The sequence below is a fragment of the Zingiber officinale genome, chromosome 4A (genome assembly GCF_018446385.1).
Source record: "Zingiber officinale cultivar Zhangliang chromosome 4A, Zo_v1.1, whole genome shotgun sequence".
Classification (NCBI taxonomy): domain Eukaryota; kingdom Viridiplantae; phylum Streptophyta; class Magnoliopsida; order Zingiberales; family Zingiberaceae; genus Zingiber; species Zingiber officinale.
Genome location: NC_055992.1, coordinates 6,524,982 through 6,543,686, shown reverse-complemented (window position 1 = coordinate 6,543,686; position 18,705 = coordinate 6,524,982). Strand labels below are relative to the sequence as shown.

General features: G+C 36.1%; 1 protein-coding gene across 3 annotated transcripts; it reads right to left on the bottom strand.

The window, feature by feature from the left end:
• Nucleotides 1-855: 855 nt before the first annotated feature.
• LOC121969427 (protein EMSY-LIKE 3-like) lies at nucleotides 856-8,904 on the bottom strand. Of its 3 annotated transcripts, none has more exons than XM_042519527.1 (13): nucleotides 8,702-8,904; nucleotides 8,554-8,636; nucleotides 5,887-6,086; nucleotides 5,672-5,781; nucleotides 5,340-5,586; nucleotides 5,040-5,255; nucleotides 4,900-4,968; nucleotides 2,157-2,396; nucleotides 2,001-2,069; nucleotides 1,846-1,909; nucleotides 1,391-1,544; nucleotides 1,209-1,236; nucleotides 856-1,119 (listed from the first exon to the last, which is right to left on the bottom strand). In XM_042519527.1, the coding sequence occupies exons 2-11, from the start codon at nucleotides 8,579-8,581 to the stop codon at nucleotides 1,399-1,401; spliced, it is 1,389 nt and encodes a 462-aa protein (XP_042375461.1). In that variant the 5' UTR covers nucleotides 8,582-8,636; nucleotides 8,702-8,904; the 3' UTR covers nucleotides 856-1,119; nucleotides 1,209-1,236; nucleotides 1,391-1,398. The 3 variants fall into 3 exon arrangements, with proteins under 3 accessions (XP_042375461.1, XP_042375462.1, XP_042375464.1); XM_042519528.1 differs by having other exon boundaries at nucleotides 1,209-1,544; nucleotides 2,157-2,269; nucleotides 2,351-2,396; XM_042519530.1 differs by having other exon boundaries at nucleotides 1,209-1,544; nucleotides 1,865-1,909.
• Between the last annotated feature and the right edge of the window lie 9,801 nt (nucleotides 8,905-18,705).

Sequence of the window (18,705 nt, the reverse complement as noted above, 5' to 3'; positions counted from 1 at the left end):
CATGTTTATTAATAAAACTCTTATCAACATATTAAATAAATAAAATTTTTAAAATAAACAAACAAATTTGAATTATCAAACTCAATAATCAATCAAATAAGTAAAAGTTTTAGACAATCAAACAAGCTTAAGTTGAGAACTCAACAATATCTAATGAATCAAATTCAAACCAAGCTTGAACCAAACTCGAGCTAATAAAAAATAAATTAAGTCAAACTTAAATAATCATTATAATGACTAATGACTTAGTTCATTTTATGCTCAACTTAACTTGACTCGAGTATTTTATTAAATAAACTTTAGCACTCCAAAAATTAACTGTTTTATTAAATAAACTTTAGCACTCCAAAAATTAACTCGACTTAACTTATTTACCACCCTAGCCATTATTTCGTTTTGGACCTCCTGGAGTGCATGCCTAGCAAGAAAATTTTCTGTCCCCACAAACCCATATAGTTGGTACTTACATATGATGTTGCTACAATAAATCATGAGATTAATTCTCAACGTATGTGAAATGCATCGCATCATGGCTCACCTGACCTGATGCAAAGGTTCACTAACAAAGTCCTGTGATTCCAATTGGTACTTATATATAAATATTGCTTAACGAAGTCCTGTGATTCCAATTGGTACTTATATATAAATATTGCTACAATAAGTTATGGGATTGATTCTTAATGTTTGAAATGCATTGCTGACCATCCGGAACACAAGCATCTCCTTAACGTTCCAAATTTTTCATCTAGAGAAAAATGTCATATTTTTGACTTATTGGAACTGATATTTAAGACTTCAAATGCTCTTGGCTTGTAGTGCAAGCCGTAGATCGCGTTAATGAGAGCCAACTGAAGATTGATAACAAAAATGAAGATATCACTCAACTTGGCAACAAAACTAAAGGTTCAATTACAAAAACTAATAGAATAATATTTCAGCAAAAGACATACTGATTATTGCAAACTAAATGATCTCAGCTATTTCTCATCAGTCCCAGCGATCACCACTTGTTAATAAACAAGAACCGCAACAATTAATTTAACTCCAAATTAACAAAAGGTTACACCTGTTGAGATTGACATCCCACTCTCCAAAAGCTATAATTTAACTCCAAATTGCCTGGTACATGTAAAAAAGTTGAATAACACTGATAAGAAAAATACAAATACTATTTTCACAAAAAATAATTTTAAAAATCACATACTTACCCAGCATGCTCGTTTGAAGAAACTTATACTGCTAAATACAACCACCATCAAAGAGATGTCAGCTAGAAAAGAAGCAAATCCTAACAACTAGCAAATATATCTTATTGATAAAACAAAAAAAAGTTATAACACATGCTTATTGATAAAAAAAAACAAAAAATAAGTCATCATTCCCTTAGTACCGGTGACCTCAAGAAATATCAGTGACCAATTCATTGCCCACGATGCCTTCCCTTTCTTCAACAGCAAGGTCATTTTCCTTGTCATAATGTTGATTCCTCCTTTCTGGATCTTGGTCCAGAGTTAGGCCATGAGTTAACTGACAATTAGTCTTGTCTGCAAATTCAATGCAATTTCACATAAGCTACGTTACAATAAGATCTAGTGCAAAATCGCATTCACTTAATGTACTTAACTACCTGATGCCCCTCCATGGAAAGGATGAATTTCAAACTAAGAAAGTTCAGGCTGACACTTAATGAATGTTTGCAAATTCTTTTTACCATAGCATAAACCTTTTTTTAGCGTAGCACAATATTTTACTCACAGAAAGCAAAAGATGTACATGCGAATAAAATCAAACATAAATGAATTAACTAGAAAGAACCATACAAAATTGAGCAGATCAGGTATTTACCATTTTCATCGTCAGATACCTGAGCTAATTGTGCAATCGCATCAATCAATACTTGCTCATGCTCCTGCATAGAAACAGAGCATCCTTAATATCTATAAAGTACCAAATAAATGGTAGAATGGTCCATAGCCAAATGATTCTTTTATAATACATACTTGCAACATTTTTTTGGCTTTATCAAACTCTTGAGGATCAGGATTAGTTGCACTAAGAAGCCTCTCTACCTGGGATTCACAACATAAAAACAGAAAATTATCAACATGTTTTCTTGGTAAAATCAATGACATCCACTAGTTTGTCAAAATACATACTTCCTTTACTAAAATGTCAGTGCCAATTCTTTCCATATCACTAATGTTCTTCATGTCAATTGCATTTTGGGATGCAGATAATTCTTTCTTCTGATTGTTCAGAAAACCTCTTCCTACACGAGGTACATAACCGTGGTGTGTGGTCTTCTTAACCCCTCGAGTAGGTAAACCTTGACTAGACTGATGAAAAGTACCTGGGTCATCATAATCACCTTCCCATATTATATCTTCAGAAGAAATCTGCAACAATGCAAATTCTCCGATTGAGAGGAAAATTCCCCTAGTGTTGAAAGACAGGCTGTGAAAGGACACTTATTAAATTACAAACAGAAATGCCATCTAGCCAATTTTAATAAAGCTGAAGAACACAAATTTAAGAAGGCCATTAGAAAACAAAGGTGAAAACAGACATTAATACACACACGACTCAGTTGAAAAAGTTAGGAAACAAACTTGCTTGCAATTTCTTCTAAAAAGGCAGTTTGCCTTGCAAAATAATCAAAATCCATATGGATAAGTATAGTGTCTCCTGCAGCAAGGGATAAGATTAATTTGAATCTCAATTGATAGAAGCAATTCTAGTTCACAAAGACTCCACCATTAGAAAAAGTACAGAGAAGCTCTTCAGTTCCTGAAGTTATATCAACAATCATGCTGATTCAAGGAAAACATAGAGGAAGAGAACATGCTCACTCTCCAATTCCTGTAATTATTTAACAACACTTTTCTGAAAAAAGTTTTTCAATATGAAAATAAACATTCAAGCAAAAAAGGTGATTTCGCTCACCCCAAGTACCCCTCATCACCAGCCCCACAGCGATATGAAAATAAACATTGCCATTACTTAACTTTGAAGATGGCAATGAGATTTCAGAATTTATTGTATTGTGCTGCTCTTCTTACTGTGTTATTCCCATCAGATTATTAAGTGATAGCCAATACCATATAACCTAGCACAGTGAGAAATTACAATATATCAGCTAATAGATGCGTAAAATTACGTTGACCAAGCATGTCTCATTAGTGTTGTACCGATATTTGGTGCACTTTTAAAGAATGGAGAGATCAACTCAAAGGGCTTTAATCCTATAATCATCTCACTTTGCATGTTTACCTCCAAATAAGCTTATAGCAATTAAAAACATACTTGAATTAAAATTTTAGATTAACAAATTAGAAAAATAAAATAAAAAATTCAACTAACAATCTAATGATATATATATTACTTCTACCAAAATGAGTGTCATGAATCAAATGAGAGCATTGATTCGTGTACCATTCTGGTTAAATCAACATATGAATTTTTAAGATCCAGATTATAATAGCCTCAGGACATCTAGCATGGAAATGGTTTTTATACATGTTAACAAACATATCAGTTGAACTTGGACTTATACCACTAGAAGCAAAACAAGCACAAACATATGATATGGGTACATATCAAGCTCTTGAATTCCGACATCACTTGTTGTTGCCATTGGAGCTCCAGTTAATGCTTCCCCTCCCTTCTCTTTCTATAATGTTTCATTGTCTCCTCACAATCGGCAAAGGGATTCGAAAGATAACACGACAAAAAAAATCTTCCTGTGTAGCTGATTCTGATTGGAACCAGCCACTGCAAGCCCTATCTCAACTAGTATCACAGAAACTGTGCAAGCATGAGCAACACAAAGACATTTACCCATGCCAATATAGTACTTGTATCAATCAGTGGCCAAAATGATATGTTTTGACCGTGGCCAGCACGTGAAACCATGCTTGAAACTTGAATTGTCCAGAAAAAAAGGTTAGATTTGAGTAGAATTAAATTGAACATATGATGTATAGCTAATGCCTTCAATAATAAAAAAAGAAATAAAGGAATAATTAGGACAGACAGATATTAAATTCAGAAAGAGTTTACAATATTTTGGAACCATTATTCAAGAAAAAGAATAAAGATATCAATGAAGATATATCATTGGTTAAATTGAGCAGATGACTGAAATGAAGAGGAACTTCTAATGTTGTGTGATTATCATGTTCCCTTTAAACTAAAAGGGTTTTATAAATCTACGTTATAACTCATCAAACTTTATGGATAAAAATTTTAGGCAATTATGAACCAACAGATACAAAATAAAAGTATTGTAGCAAAGATGAAAATGCTAACATAGAATTGTGTGGGATAACTAGGAAGAAAAGATTGAAAAAATGTATTCTCCAAATGCAATTACATCAGATATAGCTCTAGTAGATGACGAAATAATAAAAGATAAGTTGAGATAATATAGACTTGTTCAAAGAGAATAGTGGATTCTATAAGAAGGGTCAATTAAAGTTACAAGTGAAAGCCAGAGAGACAAGAAATTTTAGTTAGAGTAATAAAGAGTGCTTTGGTTAATATGGATATTACTAATGATAAGTCTTCCATAGAGTTCAATGGAGTGGTAAGATTTCATGTAATAACCCCAAACTTAGGAACTACAAGATTTGATGTAGCTTAATGCTATTTGAAAAAACTTTTGTGAGATTAATCAACCCATGAATGTTCACTTAGCCAACATTCATACATCATATAAAGCCCTTCCTATTAACCTTTCGTTAACCAAAACATCTTGACAATTTATGGAATCACCCTCACATTGAATAGAAATGTAATCAGTACAAATGCTTGAAAAGGCTCCATAGAACTCGTCAAGACATGAGAATATTAAAAAAAAAATCATGCCAATAGATCTATTCAATAGAGAAATTAACTAACCTCTTTAAGGTTGACCCATTCCCATGTCTCATTAAGTGTTCCAATATCATAAACTAAAGCATGCAGACCCTAGAAAAAACAAAATCAAGATCTTCCCTAGTATCTCTCATAAGTTGATAATATAGACAATGAAAACACACCTCAACAGGATTATAATCAACTAAAACAGCTTCATAGAAGTTATTATCTTCAGGCCATCTAGTCCTAACTTTTCGTCCAATTAGTGGATCAAACGATGGTGGTTCAGCAGGTTGACCTGCAATAAGTGAACCAGATGTACTCCTATTGGCCACTTGGCCCCTTCCATTAGCAAGGTATTGCATTGCTGCCAAAGACAAACCAGGTGTTGTCCCACCCTACAAATCAGAGAAAATAGTAGTGGTAAAAAACATGGAAATGATCAAGTTGAGAGAAATTCTCATTACAACTATATAACTTACTGATCTTGTCTTCTTTCCTTTAGTTCCTAGACTATTGTCCTTCTTTGCAGTTGATGGTGATGGCTGCATAGAAGCAGAAAATTGTGTGTGTAAACCTGGAGACGATGCACCTAACAACAGAGAAGGTAGAGACTGAGAAATCTTCTGCTTCTTTCGAGATGCTGATACAGTAGGATTCGGTACAGTTACATCTGGCTGAGCATTAGTACCGATTCCAGATTGGACTCCACCTGCCTGCCTCCATTCCCTAGTTGTTAAGATAACAATAAGAAAAGGCAATTAAATTTCACAAAGTTTGAATGCATATTCAGAAGATCTACTTGTATACAAACCTTATCCTCTGAATCACATCATCAGCATTAACTCTGCTTAATAGTTCTCTGTGTTCTTGATCTGAAACCCTCAGCTCCTTTCTGAGCTCAGTAATAAGACTCTCCTTCTCCTGAAGGCGCAAGTTTTCATTGTTACAAAGTAATAAGGAATATAAGGGACGAATACAAGATTGAAAAAGATATATATCAACAGGGAAAGGTGTGTGGACTAATACCCAAGTAATGGTGTCGGATTGAGCCTTAAATGCTCGCAATACTGAACTGTATGCTTCTTGTTCAATTCTATGTATTTGTATCTCCATATCATTCTGCAACCTAGAGTATCGAAAAGCGCTAATTATAGTTCTTCCATTTCCTCTGATAGGTCCTCTCACACCCTTATTATAATGTGATGGTGGAAGATCATCATCAGTTCCTGCATCCAGTGAAGCATCAACAAAATCAGTAAACCAAGTGAGTTCAAAGCAGTATTGAAAATAAACTAGTACTGTAAGCGTTACAAATAAATTGTTTTACCATATAAGAGGTTAACCATAAACACATGCATTGGTTAAGGTTACTTTTCTGTTTGAAAAACTGAAAAAAAAATTGCATGTAGTTGCAGTCCTGAAGATGAACTCCATACAAACAAAATGCAAGGCATAAAAATCATGTTATAATACAACAAATGCCAAGCAATCTCACTATAAGAATATCTTTCTTCAGTGTGAGAAACTCAGTTCCAAATTCCCCCATGACTATATCTGATTTGAGTTCAATGTTATTGTAAAGGATTAATTGAGCTTAGGTTTGATTTTCTTTACAAGTATAAATTTATTCACCTAGAAACAGGTCAGGATATGATGTGTTCAGAGTAAGAAAAAAAAGAACAAAATGTTTGACCATGATATGGGTAATTGGATAGTGAGTCTCCAAACCATGAACTTTTGTTCACGCCTAATGCCTTTAAGAGTAAGCTATAGGTTGCTTATATAACAAAAATTCAAAAACTTCAGCTAGGTCAGCTTCTCCTTGCATAATAAAACACTGGGATTAGGTGATTTGATTATCTTGCTTCCTTTTCCTATTTCAAATGCATTTACTACTAAAAAATCAACATTTATAATCTGATCTAATTTAAATTATAACAGAACAAACTTTTCCAGTTTCTAAAACCAAAAGAAATCAGCTGTTCTATTCTTGTCCAATTTAAATTATTATAGAACAAGCTAACAGCAGCAAATTAAACTTTAATTAAAAGCACATCTCCGTATCCTCTATTGGATTTGAGGTAAGAAAACTATTTTTTCAGATAAAGTATCTTATAGAAGTATGATGCAAAGTTAAACATTTATAAGCATAAAAATAATTGTAATAAACTACAGTAAATCGAACTTTAGTAGTAAAAACTAATATACTCTAAGATAAGAAAACTACTTTTTCTAAGATAAAGGTAAGTTATAGATCTTTGATGTAAGACTAAAAAACTGCAAAGCACAAATCACTTTTACCATGTAAATCCGAACTTATTGTGGTTAGCTACATGGATCTTATCCCTCCATTCATCTTTCTTTAACCTTGTATCATTTCAATACTCACATAATTCATATTAATTACATTAACAAATAAAGAAAATTTTCTTTTGTCTATTTCTACCACTTGCCCCTTCAACTCAAATCAATTCAATTCATCTGAGTGATATAGCGCCCACTTGACGCATATCAACATGTCCATATCATCTAAACATATTTTATTTTATTTTATTTATTATCCACTATAGCTACTCTAATTGGTATGGAATAGTAGTGCTTCTCATTTTATCTTCCCTAATAGCCCTATCTATGATATTAGCATTCCCATTAGCTCTATTAGTTTGTGCTGTATCCTAGCTATGCAATACTCTGATAGCGGATATATATATAACCCTTTTAGCATATGGAGCATACAATGATCCGACAAGACTCTAGCTCCTATCAATTTCAACTACATTTTTTATTACTACTAATGATAATTTCATAATGTATCTTTGTTGACAAATAGAACAATAACACTGCTACTACTTACTGGTAATTCCAACAAATTTTGCCTAGAAACAATAGAATGGACAGATTCAGATTGGTAATGCAGCTATTGACTGACGTGCAGTTTAGTGATTTAAATATGGTGAAACAACAGGATTCTACTGTTACCCTGCATATGGTTAACCCAATGATTTCCCACTAATTCGCATAAAATATCACCAGATAGCAGAACAGTGAATTTAAGATCCTTAAGGTGGCTAATTTTCCCATGTTCTATTTAGCAATAAAGAAAAATGATACAGAAAGGTAAAGCAAGTTTCAAAATTAAACCTTTTTGTTTCATCTAATTTCAGGTTTTGTTATCTCCACTGAAATGAAACACATTTCATGGCAGAAGTCCAACATTATTATTTTATACTGATATAGAACTCACAGTTCACAAGCCAAACTACCTAATAATCTAGCATTACAAATTCCGATATCGCACATGATTCTCACTCTTTGAAATAACCCAAAACTGAGACCTACTGAAGAACAGAAGAATCTTAGCCCTCGCCCGGTTCATGAGTCATAGTAAAGTGGGTGACAACCTAACCCATTGATGAAGTATGGCTCCCTTTGTCTTAACAGTTAAGCACTAAATAGTGACAGAATGAACAAAGAGTTTTCATATAAAATTTCGTACACTTCAAAGAACCCAACACATAAGCTGTAGCAAACCAAAAACCCCAAATCTCTCAAGCTTGAAGTATTTTCTCATCACTACAAGCTAATCCACCAATCTCCACACCAAATCACCCAAGAAACAAAATGTCTGACGAGTAGTTTCGACTTTTCATTAAAAAGGGCAAATATTCACTACAAATGCTAGGCGCCGCTTACCACTGCTATCATCAGAACCATACTCCATGGCTGTTCTATTTCAAAAGAGAACATTTCTAGCGAAGCGACCTTCTCATATGTACCTGAGAGGCAACAATCTTAAGAGAACTCACTGCAACAAAAGGCTCGATAAGTTTGCGTTCAGTACCCGGATAAGGAACACTCTCGGTTCCATTTTGAAGCAATCTTCCAAGGAATCAATTCAAAATGAACCTGGTAGCAACAACGATTCAGAATTTTAGGAAGAAATAGAGGAACGGTTTGCGAGATCGATCATCGAGAGGAGAAGGTGAGGGGAATTAGGGTTCAACGAAGCGGCAAGAGAGAATATTCGGACTCGGTACGCATATTTCAACGCTACGGTTAACAGTTGGATCCGTTTTCGCTCGCATCGGGTCAAAAAGTGATCTGTTGTCGGTTTCGGATCACTGAGTGATGTGTCATCTTATCGGATCTCAGAACGGATCCTGTTACATGACGTGTCGCCGCGCTTGAAGACTTTGCATAGCAGCTTCATCACGGATGCATCACGGCGGCCCGGCCGCCCTTGAATGGCGCGTGCCCCGGCCCCCCCCCCCCCCCCCCGAAGGTGATCTATGTAGAAATTGACGTAAAAGAAAAAAAAAAAAAACCGTCTAATTTGAATAATTCAAAAGGTGATTTAAAAATAAATAGTACGAAACCAGTTAGTTATATGAAAATTTTAAATCTTAAATTAAATGATAAAAGATTGAATTGCAATTATATAATCTAACCTCCTCCTTTAACCTTATAATGCTATAGATAAAAACATTAAAAATTTATCAGATAAAAATTAAAAGCACAAAACAGAATGAATCTTGATAAATATATTAGTTATCTATAATGAGAAAGAAATAAAAAGGTAGTGTGATAGTGCTAAACTGTAGATGATGACGAGTGAAATGGTAATATATCTCAATATGCTTCTTTCTCTCATGAAAAATTGTATTGCATTCAATCTGAATGGAACTCTGATTATCACAATGAAGAGTGGTAAGTTTCTTAAAAAAAAAATTCATATCTACAAGCAACCAACGTTGTCAAACAATCTCACAAGTGATGGTAGTCATGACACGATACTCAGCTTCTGTGGAGGTTCTGGAAATAATATTTTGCTTCTTACTTTTCCAAGAGATAAGAGAATCTCCAAAAAAAAAAATAGAGAAGTCGGTGGTTGACTTACAATCCATAAGGTCGCTCGCCCAATCAGCATCAGAGTATACACAGAGATCTAATGAGGAAGTAAAAGGGAATAAGAGACTCTGAAACTGAGTTCCCCGAAGATATCGAAGAATGTGAAGAACAGCAGCCCAATGAACTATGATCGGTGCAGTGATAAACTGACTAACCGCATGTACAACATATACAATATCAGGACAAGTCACATTGAAATAAATCAAACTTCCCACAACTGTATGGTAGAGGTTAGGATCTGGCAAAGGAGAACCGTTTGATGGAGAGTACCAAGCATTAGTCTCAAGGGAAGTATCAACTGTTGGAACCCCATAGTAGTTTTGATGTGATCAACTAGGTTAGGTTAGGTCCTGTTATATTTGATCCTTGTGTCTAAGTGTGCAGGAGCTTAGGAACACAAGAAGTTGAGCAGAAGACACAGCTAGCGAGAAGGATGGCACGGGAAGGGAGCCGACAGGCTCGGTGAAGAGACACCGGTGGATGAGAAGGATGTGCGCGATGTTTCAAGGGACGAGAAGCCAGAGCGGAAGCCTACTCGAGAAAAAGACCGGGAAATGGGTTCGGGTGAGCCCTATCCCGGATGACCGCGATCACCCATACAATCAGAGCAGTAGAAGAGCAAAAGAAGGCTGGAAATACTGTTGGAGGCGCCTTCAAAGGGAGTTGAAGGCGCCTCCGCACCTTCATTGTGGAAGGCGCCTTCCATGGATGGAAGGCGCCTTCGATGAACAGTACGAATGCGCCTTCCAACTCTATGGAAGGCTCCTTCGACCAAGCAGATTTGATCGTTGGCAGTGGATAAACTTTTATCCACTGGCACCTCGCTGGAGGTGCATTCCAGCTCTATGGAAGGCACCCTTAAACCACGGATAAGATTTTCCAAGGGTATAAAAAGATCCCTGGACCTAGGAAACAAAATATAACTCTTGTAATCATTTCCTAGCAACTGTCTAAGCTTTTCAACGAGTGTAAGAGGTTTCTCCGCCTTCAACGAAGGAGATTTTTATTGTGTTTTCACTTGCTTTGGATTAACAACCATCTAGGTTGTAACCAAGTAAACCTTGTGTCTCTTCTTTCTAATCATTATTTTAATTTATCATTATTGTTGCTTTCAATTAGAGTCGAAAGAACAGGAAAGGTGTTTGTTTTATTTCGACAGACAATTCACCCCCCTCTTAGCGGCCCCGCTGAACCAACACGTGATATCAGAGCCTAACCGTCTCAGAAGAACAAACCGTCGACTGAAGCACCGAAACAATAGTCGGACCGATAATTTACCCATTAAAGTTTGAAGGAGAATTTGCGTCTTAGAAGAAATGCATGGAGGTATTTTTTAAAACTGATTTTGAATTATTGTTAATATTAAAATATAGATTTGTAGCACCGAAAGAAAAAGAGGAGTATCAATGGACCAAAAATGAGCAAGTAGATTTCGTGGCAAATGAGCAATTTGAATTCCATCTACTGAGCGTGTTACCTCCACAAGAAGTCAACAGAATCGACACCTACAAATCAACAAAGGAACTTTGGGAGAAGTTCCTGAAAGTACACGAAGGTACGTCTAAAGCCAAACTCGCAAAATGGGACCTACTCCGGAATCAAATAAGCAATATCCGAATGGAAGAAGGAGAATCGGTTGCTCAACTACACAGAAAAATTAAGGAGCTAATTACTGGCTTAACGAATCTTGGAGAAATGGTAACGAATCGGGACATGCTAAGGTATGTTTTAAATGTGTTCTCGAGAACACCGGAATAGACATCTATAGTAGACTCCTACTATATCTCCAAAGATCTAGAGGTGAGTACTTTAGAAAATCTTTTCTCCACTTTTAAATTACACGAATCTCGATGTGTAGGATAAAAAAAGGGGTCGAGTCAGAACATTACCTTAAAGGCAAGAACGGATAATCCAGACTCTGAAGAGTCAATTCACTACAAAAAAAAAAATAGTTATTTAGGGATGAAAATTTGCAACAAATAATTTTCGTCGCAAATTTACCACGAATTTTAGCAACGAAAACAACAACGAAAAATTAATTGTGGGAAAATAGCAACAAACATTATTTCGTCGCAAATTTTGTTGCAAATTTGGGACGAAATATTAATTCATTGGAAATTTTACGAGGTTTGCAACAAAAAATATTTTTGTCGCAAACATAGAGTAAATTTTCTTTATCCCAGTTTGAGGAAAATCAGATCTGGGATGAACTTCACAATTCGTCCCAGATTAGGGATGAATTTCATAGTTTGTCCCAAATTTCAGTTTTTTAATGTGACAAAAATGTGGATGCATGAGCTAAAAACCTCGGAATGACATGGAACAAAGTTCTATGCATTCGTATCGATCTTCTGATCACAATGATGACACAAAATAATTTTTTCACCTAATATTTTGAGGATTTAAAATTTTCGGAAATGAAAGTTTTAATTGTGATATAAAAAATTTTATGAAGCCCAAAATATTGAGTGAAAAAAATGTTTGAGGTCATCATTACGATCAGGAGATCGATACGAACACATAGGAACTTGTTTCGTGTCATTCCGAGGTGTTTAGGTCATGCATTCGTATTTTTATCGCTTTATTCCGCAATTAAAAAAAATAGAGATTTGGGATGAACTTTCAAGTTTGTCCCAGATCTGGGACAAACTTTGGAGTTCGTCCCAAACTTTAAATCTTTAAAAATTCTAAATAAAATCTTTCAAAAAATAAAAACTAGACCTATAGAGTTCGGAATGACATGAAACAAAATTCTATAAGTTCGTATTGATCTTCTGATGACAATGATGACACGAAATAATTTTTTTACCTAATATTTTGAGGTTTTTAATTTTCAGAAATGAAAATTTTAATTGTTGATAAAAAAATTTATGAACCTCAAAATATTGAGTGAAAAAATGTTTGAGGGCATCATTGCGATCAAGAGATCGATACGAACGCATAGAAACTCATTTCGTGCCATTCCGAGGTGTTTAGGTCGTGCATCTATATTTTTATCACTTTATTCCATAATTTAAAAAAAAAATAGAGTTTTGGGACGAACTTTGGAGTTTGTCCCAAACTTTAAATCTTTAAAAATTCTAAATAAAATCTTTCAAAAAATAAAAACTGGACTATAGAGGTCGGAATGACATGAAATAAATTTCTATGCGTTCATATCGATGTTCTGATGACAATGATGACACAAAATAATTTTTTTACCTAATATTTTGAGGTTTTTAAATTTTCATAAATGAAAATTTTAATTGTTGATAAAAAAAAATTATGAACCTCAAAATATTGAGTGAAAAAATGTTTGAGGTCATCATTGCGATTAGGAGATCGATACGAACGCAAAGGAACTCGTTTCGTGTCATTCCGAGGTGTTTAGGTCGTGCATCTGTATTTTTTATTGCTTTATTCCCTAATTAAAATAAATAGAGTTTTGGGACGAACTTTAAAGTTCGTCCCAGATCTGGGACGAACTTTGGAGTTCGCCCCAAACATTAAATCTTTAAAAATTCTAAATAAAATCTTTCAAAAAATAAAAACTAGACATATAGAGCTCGGAATGACGTGAAATAAATTTCTATGGCTCGTATCGATCTCATGACCACATTAGTGAACTCAAAGACCCAATATAGTTTGCGATAATTAAATTGGAAATATCAAATTGATAGAACCTATGACCACATTGATAATTTTTTAACACTACCATTATTTTCTTAATCTATTTGACATTATTTAATTATCTTTAATCATCTTTTTTTAGTCCAAAGAACTAGGAAAGGAGCCAACATTTATAGAAACTTTTACCCCGCACCTTTCAGAAAAAAAAGATAAGACTTGGAGCGGGGACAGAGCTAGAGCAATCAAGATTTGAATAAATTTTTGATCTACATTTATACCTTAGATTCTATTATTAATGTACCCACTATAATAACTTAATGTTATTATAATTATAATTTATTTTTTATTACAATACAGGAGAAATATGATGAACTAGAGGAAGCACAGAGATGTTCTGGTTCTACTAGTGTAGATATGGAGGGGTCTGAGCCATCTGTTGGTACTGAGTTAAATTTATGGCTACAGGTGAGTGGAGGGTCAAAAAAAAAAGGAGGAAAGATATTTGGAATGGGTTCTTTGAGCATAACCCATAGAGTTGGTCGTATTTCTTCTTCCTCCTCACAGACCCAGCAGATGAACCACTTGACTGAAGAGGTTTCACAGTTAAAGGATATTTTAAATGAAAGGGATGACGAAATGAGACTAATGCGCCTAAATCAGGAATTGATTTTGCGACATTTTCTGGTGACGGTGACGATGGTGATCATGATGATGGCGATGGTGGTGAATCTTAGTTAATTTATGGTAAGTTTTATATTAGATTTTTTTGCATTTATTGTTATGGTTCCTTTTAAATTTTTATTTTACCTTGATACTTTGCATGTTATGTCATGTTTTATATTTTTGATTTGTCTATTACTAATCTATGCAAATTTAGTTATATATCTTTCAATACTTTTATTATGTCATAACATTTGATACATGTATTTTTTATTACATGATCTATATATTTTTATTAGGCTTAATTAAAAGTTTTATTTCATATATGCTTCATGCAAATAAGGATAAATGATATTTTTTTGCTATCTAAGTCTTTGATATATTATGATAACTATGTATTAGGACCATGTCTCTAGATTTATTTGGTTAATTTTTCCTGGATTTCTTGCTTCTTCTAGCTATGAAACTCCACTGTTTATGTTGAAGTGATCTTCTTGTTGACGAGTGGCTCATATTTGGATGAAGGGATGTCATGGAAGAAAAATCTGTTAAGATTTTTCGTAATAAAATTCTGTTAAGATTTTATATAACAGAATTTTGTTATGTTTTTCATAACAAATTCTGTTACGTTTTTACCGGGTCTGGGGGTTTAGCAGTATTTATAGGGATCATTGTAAACCCATTGTAGATCAGACAACACAAGAATCATTAGATGTGATTCTCTTGTGTAGAAGAGAATTCTAATAAAGCTTCAGCCGTTTTGTGGAGTAGGCAAGTCGCCGAACCACGGTAACTCTTTTTCTTTCTCTTCTTCTTCTCCTTCCTGGTGTTTGCTCTCTTTTGTGCGTCTTTGTCTTGTTGTTCCGCGCGATCTCTTTTCTCTCTTCCTCTTCTTCCGCGGTTCAGAAAGGTTGAGAGGTATTGCCCTCTCTTTGCACAACAATTGGTATCAGAGCTCCAGGTTTTTGGCAGATTTCTTCAACATGTCGGGGACGACTTCTGCGAAGTTTGATATGGTGAAGTTTGACGGAACCGGAAACTTTGGATTATGGCAGAGAAGGGTCAAGGACTTGTTGGTGCAACAAGGCATGGTGAAGGCGCTAGGAGAAAGAAAACCGGAAAGCATGGAGAAATCAGATTGGGAAGAACTTCAGGCGAAGGCAGTAGCAACAATCAGGCTTTGTCTTACGGATGACGTGATGTACCATGTCATGGACGAGGAGTCACCGGTGACAGTTTGGCAAAAGCTGGAAAGCCGGTACATGTCAAAATCATTGACAAACAAGTTGTATCTCAAGCAGAAATTATTCGGGCTGAAGATGACAGAAGGAACCGATCTGAGCCAGCACATCAACGTATTCAACCAGATTGTAAGTGATCTGAAGCGGATTGATGTGAAGATCGAAGACGAAGACAAGGCGCTGATGTTGTTGAATTCTCTACCTTCATCTCCTACGTACGAGAATTTGGTTACTACTTTGATGTGGGGTAAGGAAACTCTCAAATTGGAGGAGATCACAAGTGCGTTGCTAGGTTTTCACCAAAGGAAGAAAACAAGCGATGAAATTTCTCAAGGAGAAGGACTTGTGGTAAATAGCAACCAAGAGCGTGGTAGGAGCAAATCTCGACATGGATATGACAACAACAACAAGACTCGTTCTAAGTCGAGAAGGAAGAAGGTGATCACGTGCTACAAATGTGGAGGTAAAGGTCATATCAAGAGAAATTGTCCAGAGATAAAGAAATATGTTGCAGAGAACAAAAGTAGTTCGGCAAAGTCTGCAAACATAGTTGAAGAAGAAAATTCAGAAAGCGGTGATGGAGATATGCTATCAGTTATGTCAAGTTCGGAGCAGCTGACGGATGCATGGATTTTAGACTCTGCATGTTCATATCACATGACTCCAAACAAGGATTGGTTTGACACCTATAGGGCAGTGGATTTTGGTTCAGTGTTGATGGGAAACGATGCATCATGCAAGGTTATCGGCATAGGGAATGTCAGAATCAAGATGTTTGATGGTGTGATCAGAACTTTATGTGATGTCAGATATATACCAGAGCTAAGGAAGAACTTGATCTCACTAGGCACACTGGATGGTATTGGTTGTAATTACAAATCAGTGAGCGGGGTGATGAAAGTCGCAAGGGAGCTCCGACGGTAATGAAAGGACAAAAGGTAGCAGGAAACATCTACAAGTTGATAGGGACTACAGTTGTAGGTGGAGTCGCCTCGGTGGAGTCTGAATCAGATAATACTGTCTTGTGGCATATGCGGCTAGGGCATATGGGTGAACGTGGGATGCTAGAACTTCACAAGAGAGATTTGTTGAAGGATATCAAGATGTGCAAGTTTGAATTCTGCAAATTTTGTGTTCTTGGAAAACAGAGTAAAGTGCAATTCAAGACTACAACAAACAAGATAGAGGGGATTCTAGACTACGTACATATGGATCTCTGGGACCAGCTAGTGTAGCATCATATGGAGAGCACTTGTATTTTGTGAGTTTTACTGATGATTACTCATAAAGTCTGGGTATACTTTATGCGTTACAAGTCAGAAACTTTTACAAAGTTTAAATTATGGAAAACTGACGTAGAGAACCAAATCGGAAGAAAGATCAAATGCCTTAGATCAGATAATAGGACTAAGTACACAGATTCAAAGTTTCAAGAATTTTATGAGCAAATGGGATAATGAGGCATTTCTCCATTCGCATGACACCTTAGCAGGACGGGGTAGCAAAAAAGCTGAGCAGGACAATCATTGAGAAGGCAAGACATCTTAGGCTCAATGCAAGGCTAGCAAAGAATTTTTGGGAGGAAGCAGTTAAATGCCATGTTATCTCATTAATAGATCACCAAGGGCAGCACTAGAAGGCAAAGTATCGGAGGAAGTATGGACAGGGAATCAAGTAGAATACTCTCATCTTCGAGTTTTGGATGTCCAACCTATATGCACATATCTAGTGAGGAAAGATCAAAGTGGATGCAAAGTCAAAGCAATGCATTTTTCGGGCTATCGAGAAAGGAGTTAAAGGCTTCAAGCTTTGGGATCCTAAGGCAAACAAGGTGGTGATCAGCAGAGATGTGGTGTTTGACGAGAAAGTTATGTTACAACGTACTCATGAAGAAGGAAAGGAAACACCACAAAGCAACAAAGAGAAAGATATTGTGCAGGTGGAGCTAGAGACTCATGACTTCGATGATTCTAGCTCAGAGCACATGGAGCATCGCACTATAGCTAGTGGTAGAACGAGACGAGTCGTAAAACCACCCACTAGATACGGATTCGAAGACTTGGTATCTTATGCACTTACCACTAGTAGCGGAGACCCTACATCTTTTCAGGAGACAATACATAGCTCTGAGAAGGACAGGTGGACGGGTGCTATGGCAGAGGAGATGGAGTCGTTGCATAAGAACCAAACGTGGGATCTAGTGGAACTTCCTGAAGGAGAGAAAACTATATGGTGCAAGTGGATATTCAAGAAGAAAGAAGCAATGTCAGAGGGAGAAGAAGTGGAGTTTAAGGCTCGGTTGGTAGCAAAGGGGTATTCACAAAGAAAGGGGATTGACTATGAAGAAATTTTCTCTCCAGTGGTAAGACATACGTCAATTAGAGCGGTATTGGCTTTGGTGGCACATCACGATTTGTATTTGGAGCAAATGGATGTGAAGACGGCATTTCTTCATGGAAATTTAGAGGAGCAGATTTTTATGTCACAACCTGAGGGATTTAGTCAGTCCGGACAAGAGCAGTTGGTTTGTAAGTTGAAGAAATCGCTCTATGGACTGAAACAATCTCCTAGGCAATCGTACAAACGTTTTGATTCATACATGATTCAAAACGGATATAGGAGATGCGAGTATGACTGCTGCATATATGTGAAGGGCCTTGAAGATGAATCACTGATTTTCTTACTACTATACGTAGATGACATGCTCATTGTTGCGAAGAAGATGAGAGAGGTTGACAAATTGAAGAGGCTACTGAGCAAGGAATTTGACATGAAAGATTTGGGAGAGGCCAAGAAGATTCTTGGGATGGAGATTCACAGGAATAGAGTTGCAGGGAGATTATGGTTGTCTCAACGTAGCTATGTGGAGAAGGTGTTGGATAGGTTCAACATGAAGAATGCAAAGTCAGTGAGCACACCCCTGGCGCATCACTTCAAGTTATCCAGTACACAGTGTCCAAAGACGGATGACGAGATCCAAGAGATGTCAAAGGTTCCTTATGCCAGTGCAGTTGGTTGTCTGATGTATGCCATGGTTTGCACGAGACCAGATTTGGCGCAAGCAGTTAGTATGGTAAGCAAGTTTCTCTCAAATCCTGGTCGACCACATTGGGATGCAGTGAAATGGATTTTCAGATACTTGAGAAATACAACTAATTATGGCATCATGTTCAGTAGACAACCGGAAGATCCTTTAGTTGCTGGTACGTAGATGCAGACTATGCAGGAGATTTAGATAACAGGAGGTCTACTACAGGATACGTATTCACTGTGGCAGGAGGACCTATTTGTTGGAAATCTATGATACAATCTATTGTTGCATTGTCTACTACAGAATCCGAGTACATGGCAGCAGCTGAAGCAGCCAAGGAAGCTTTATGGCTTACAGGGTTGGTCAGAGAACTGGGTGTTCAGCAAGGTGGAGTCA

Coding starts and splice junctions, on each gene's coding strand:
- LOC121969427 (XM_042519527.1), bottom strand. CDS start 8,581: ATGGAGTATGGTTCTGATGATAGCAGTG. Junction 5,782..5,886: donor AATCCGACACCATTACTTGG/GTATTAGTCCAC, acceptor TTGCGCCTTCAG/GAGAAGGAGAGTCTTATTAC. Junction 5,256..5,339: donor AAGGAAAGAAGACAAGATCA/GTAAGTTATATA, acceptor TCTGATTTGTAG/GGTGGGACAACACCTGGTTT.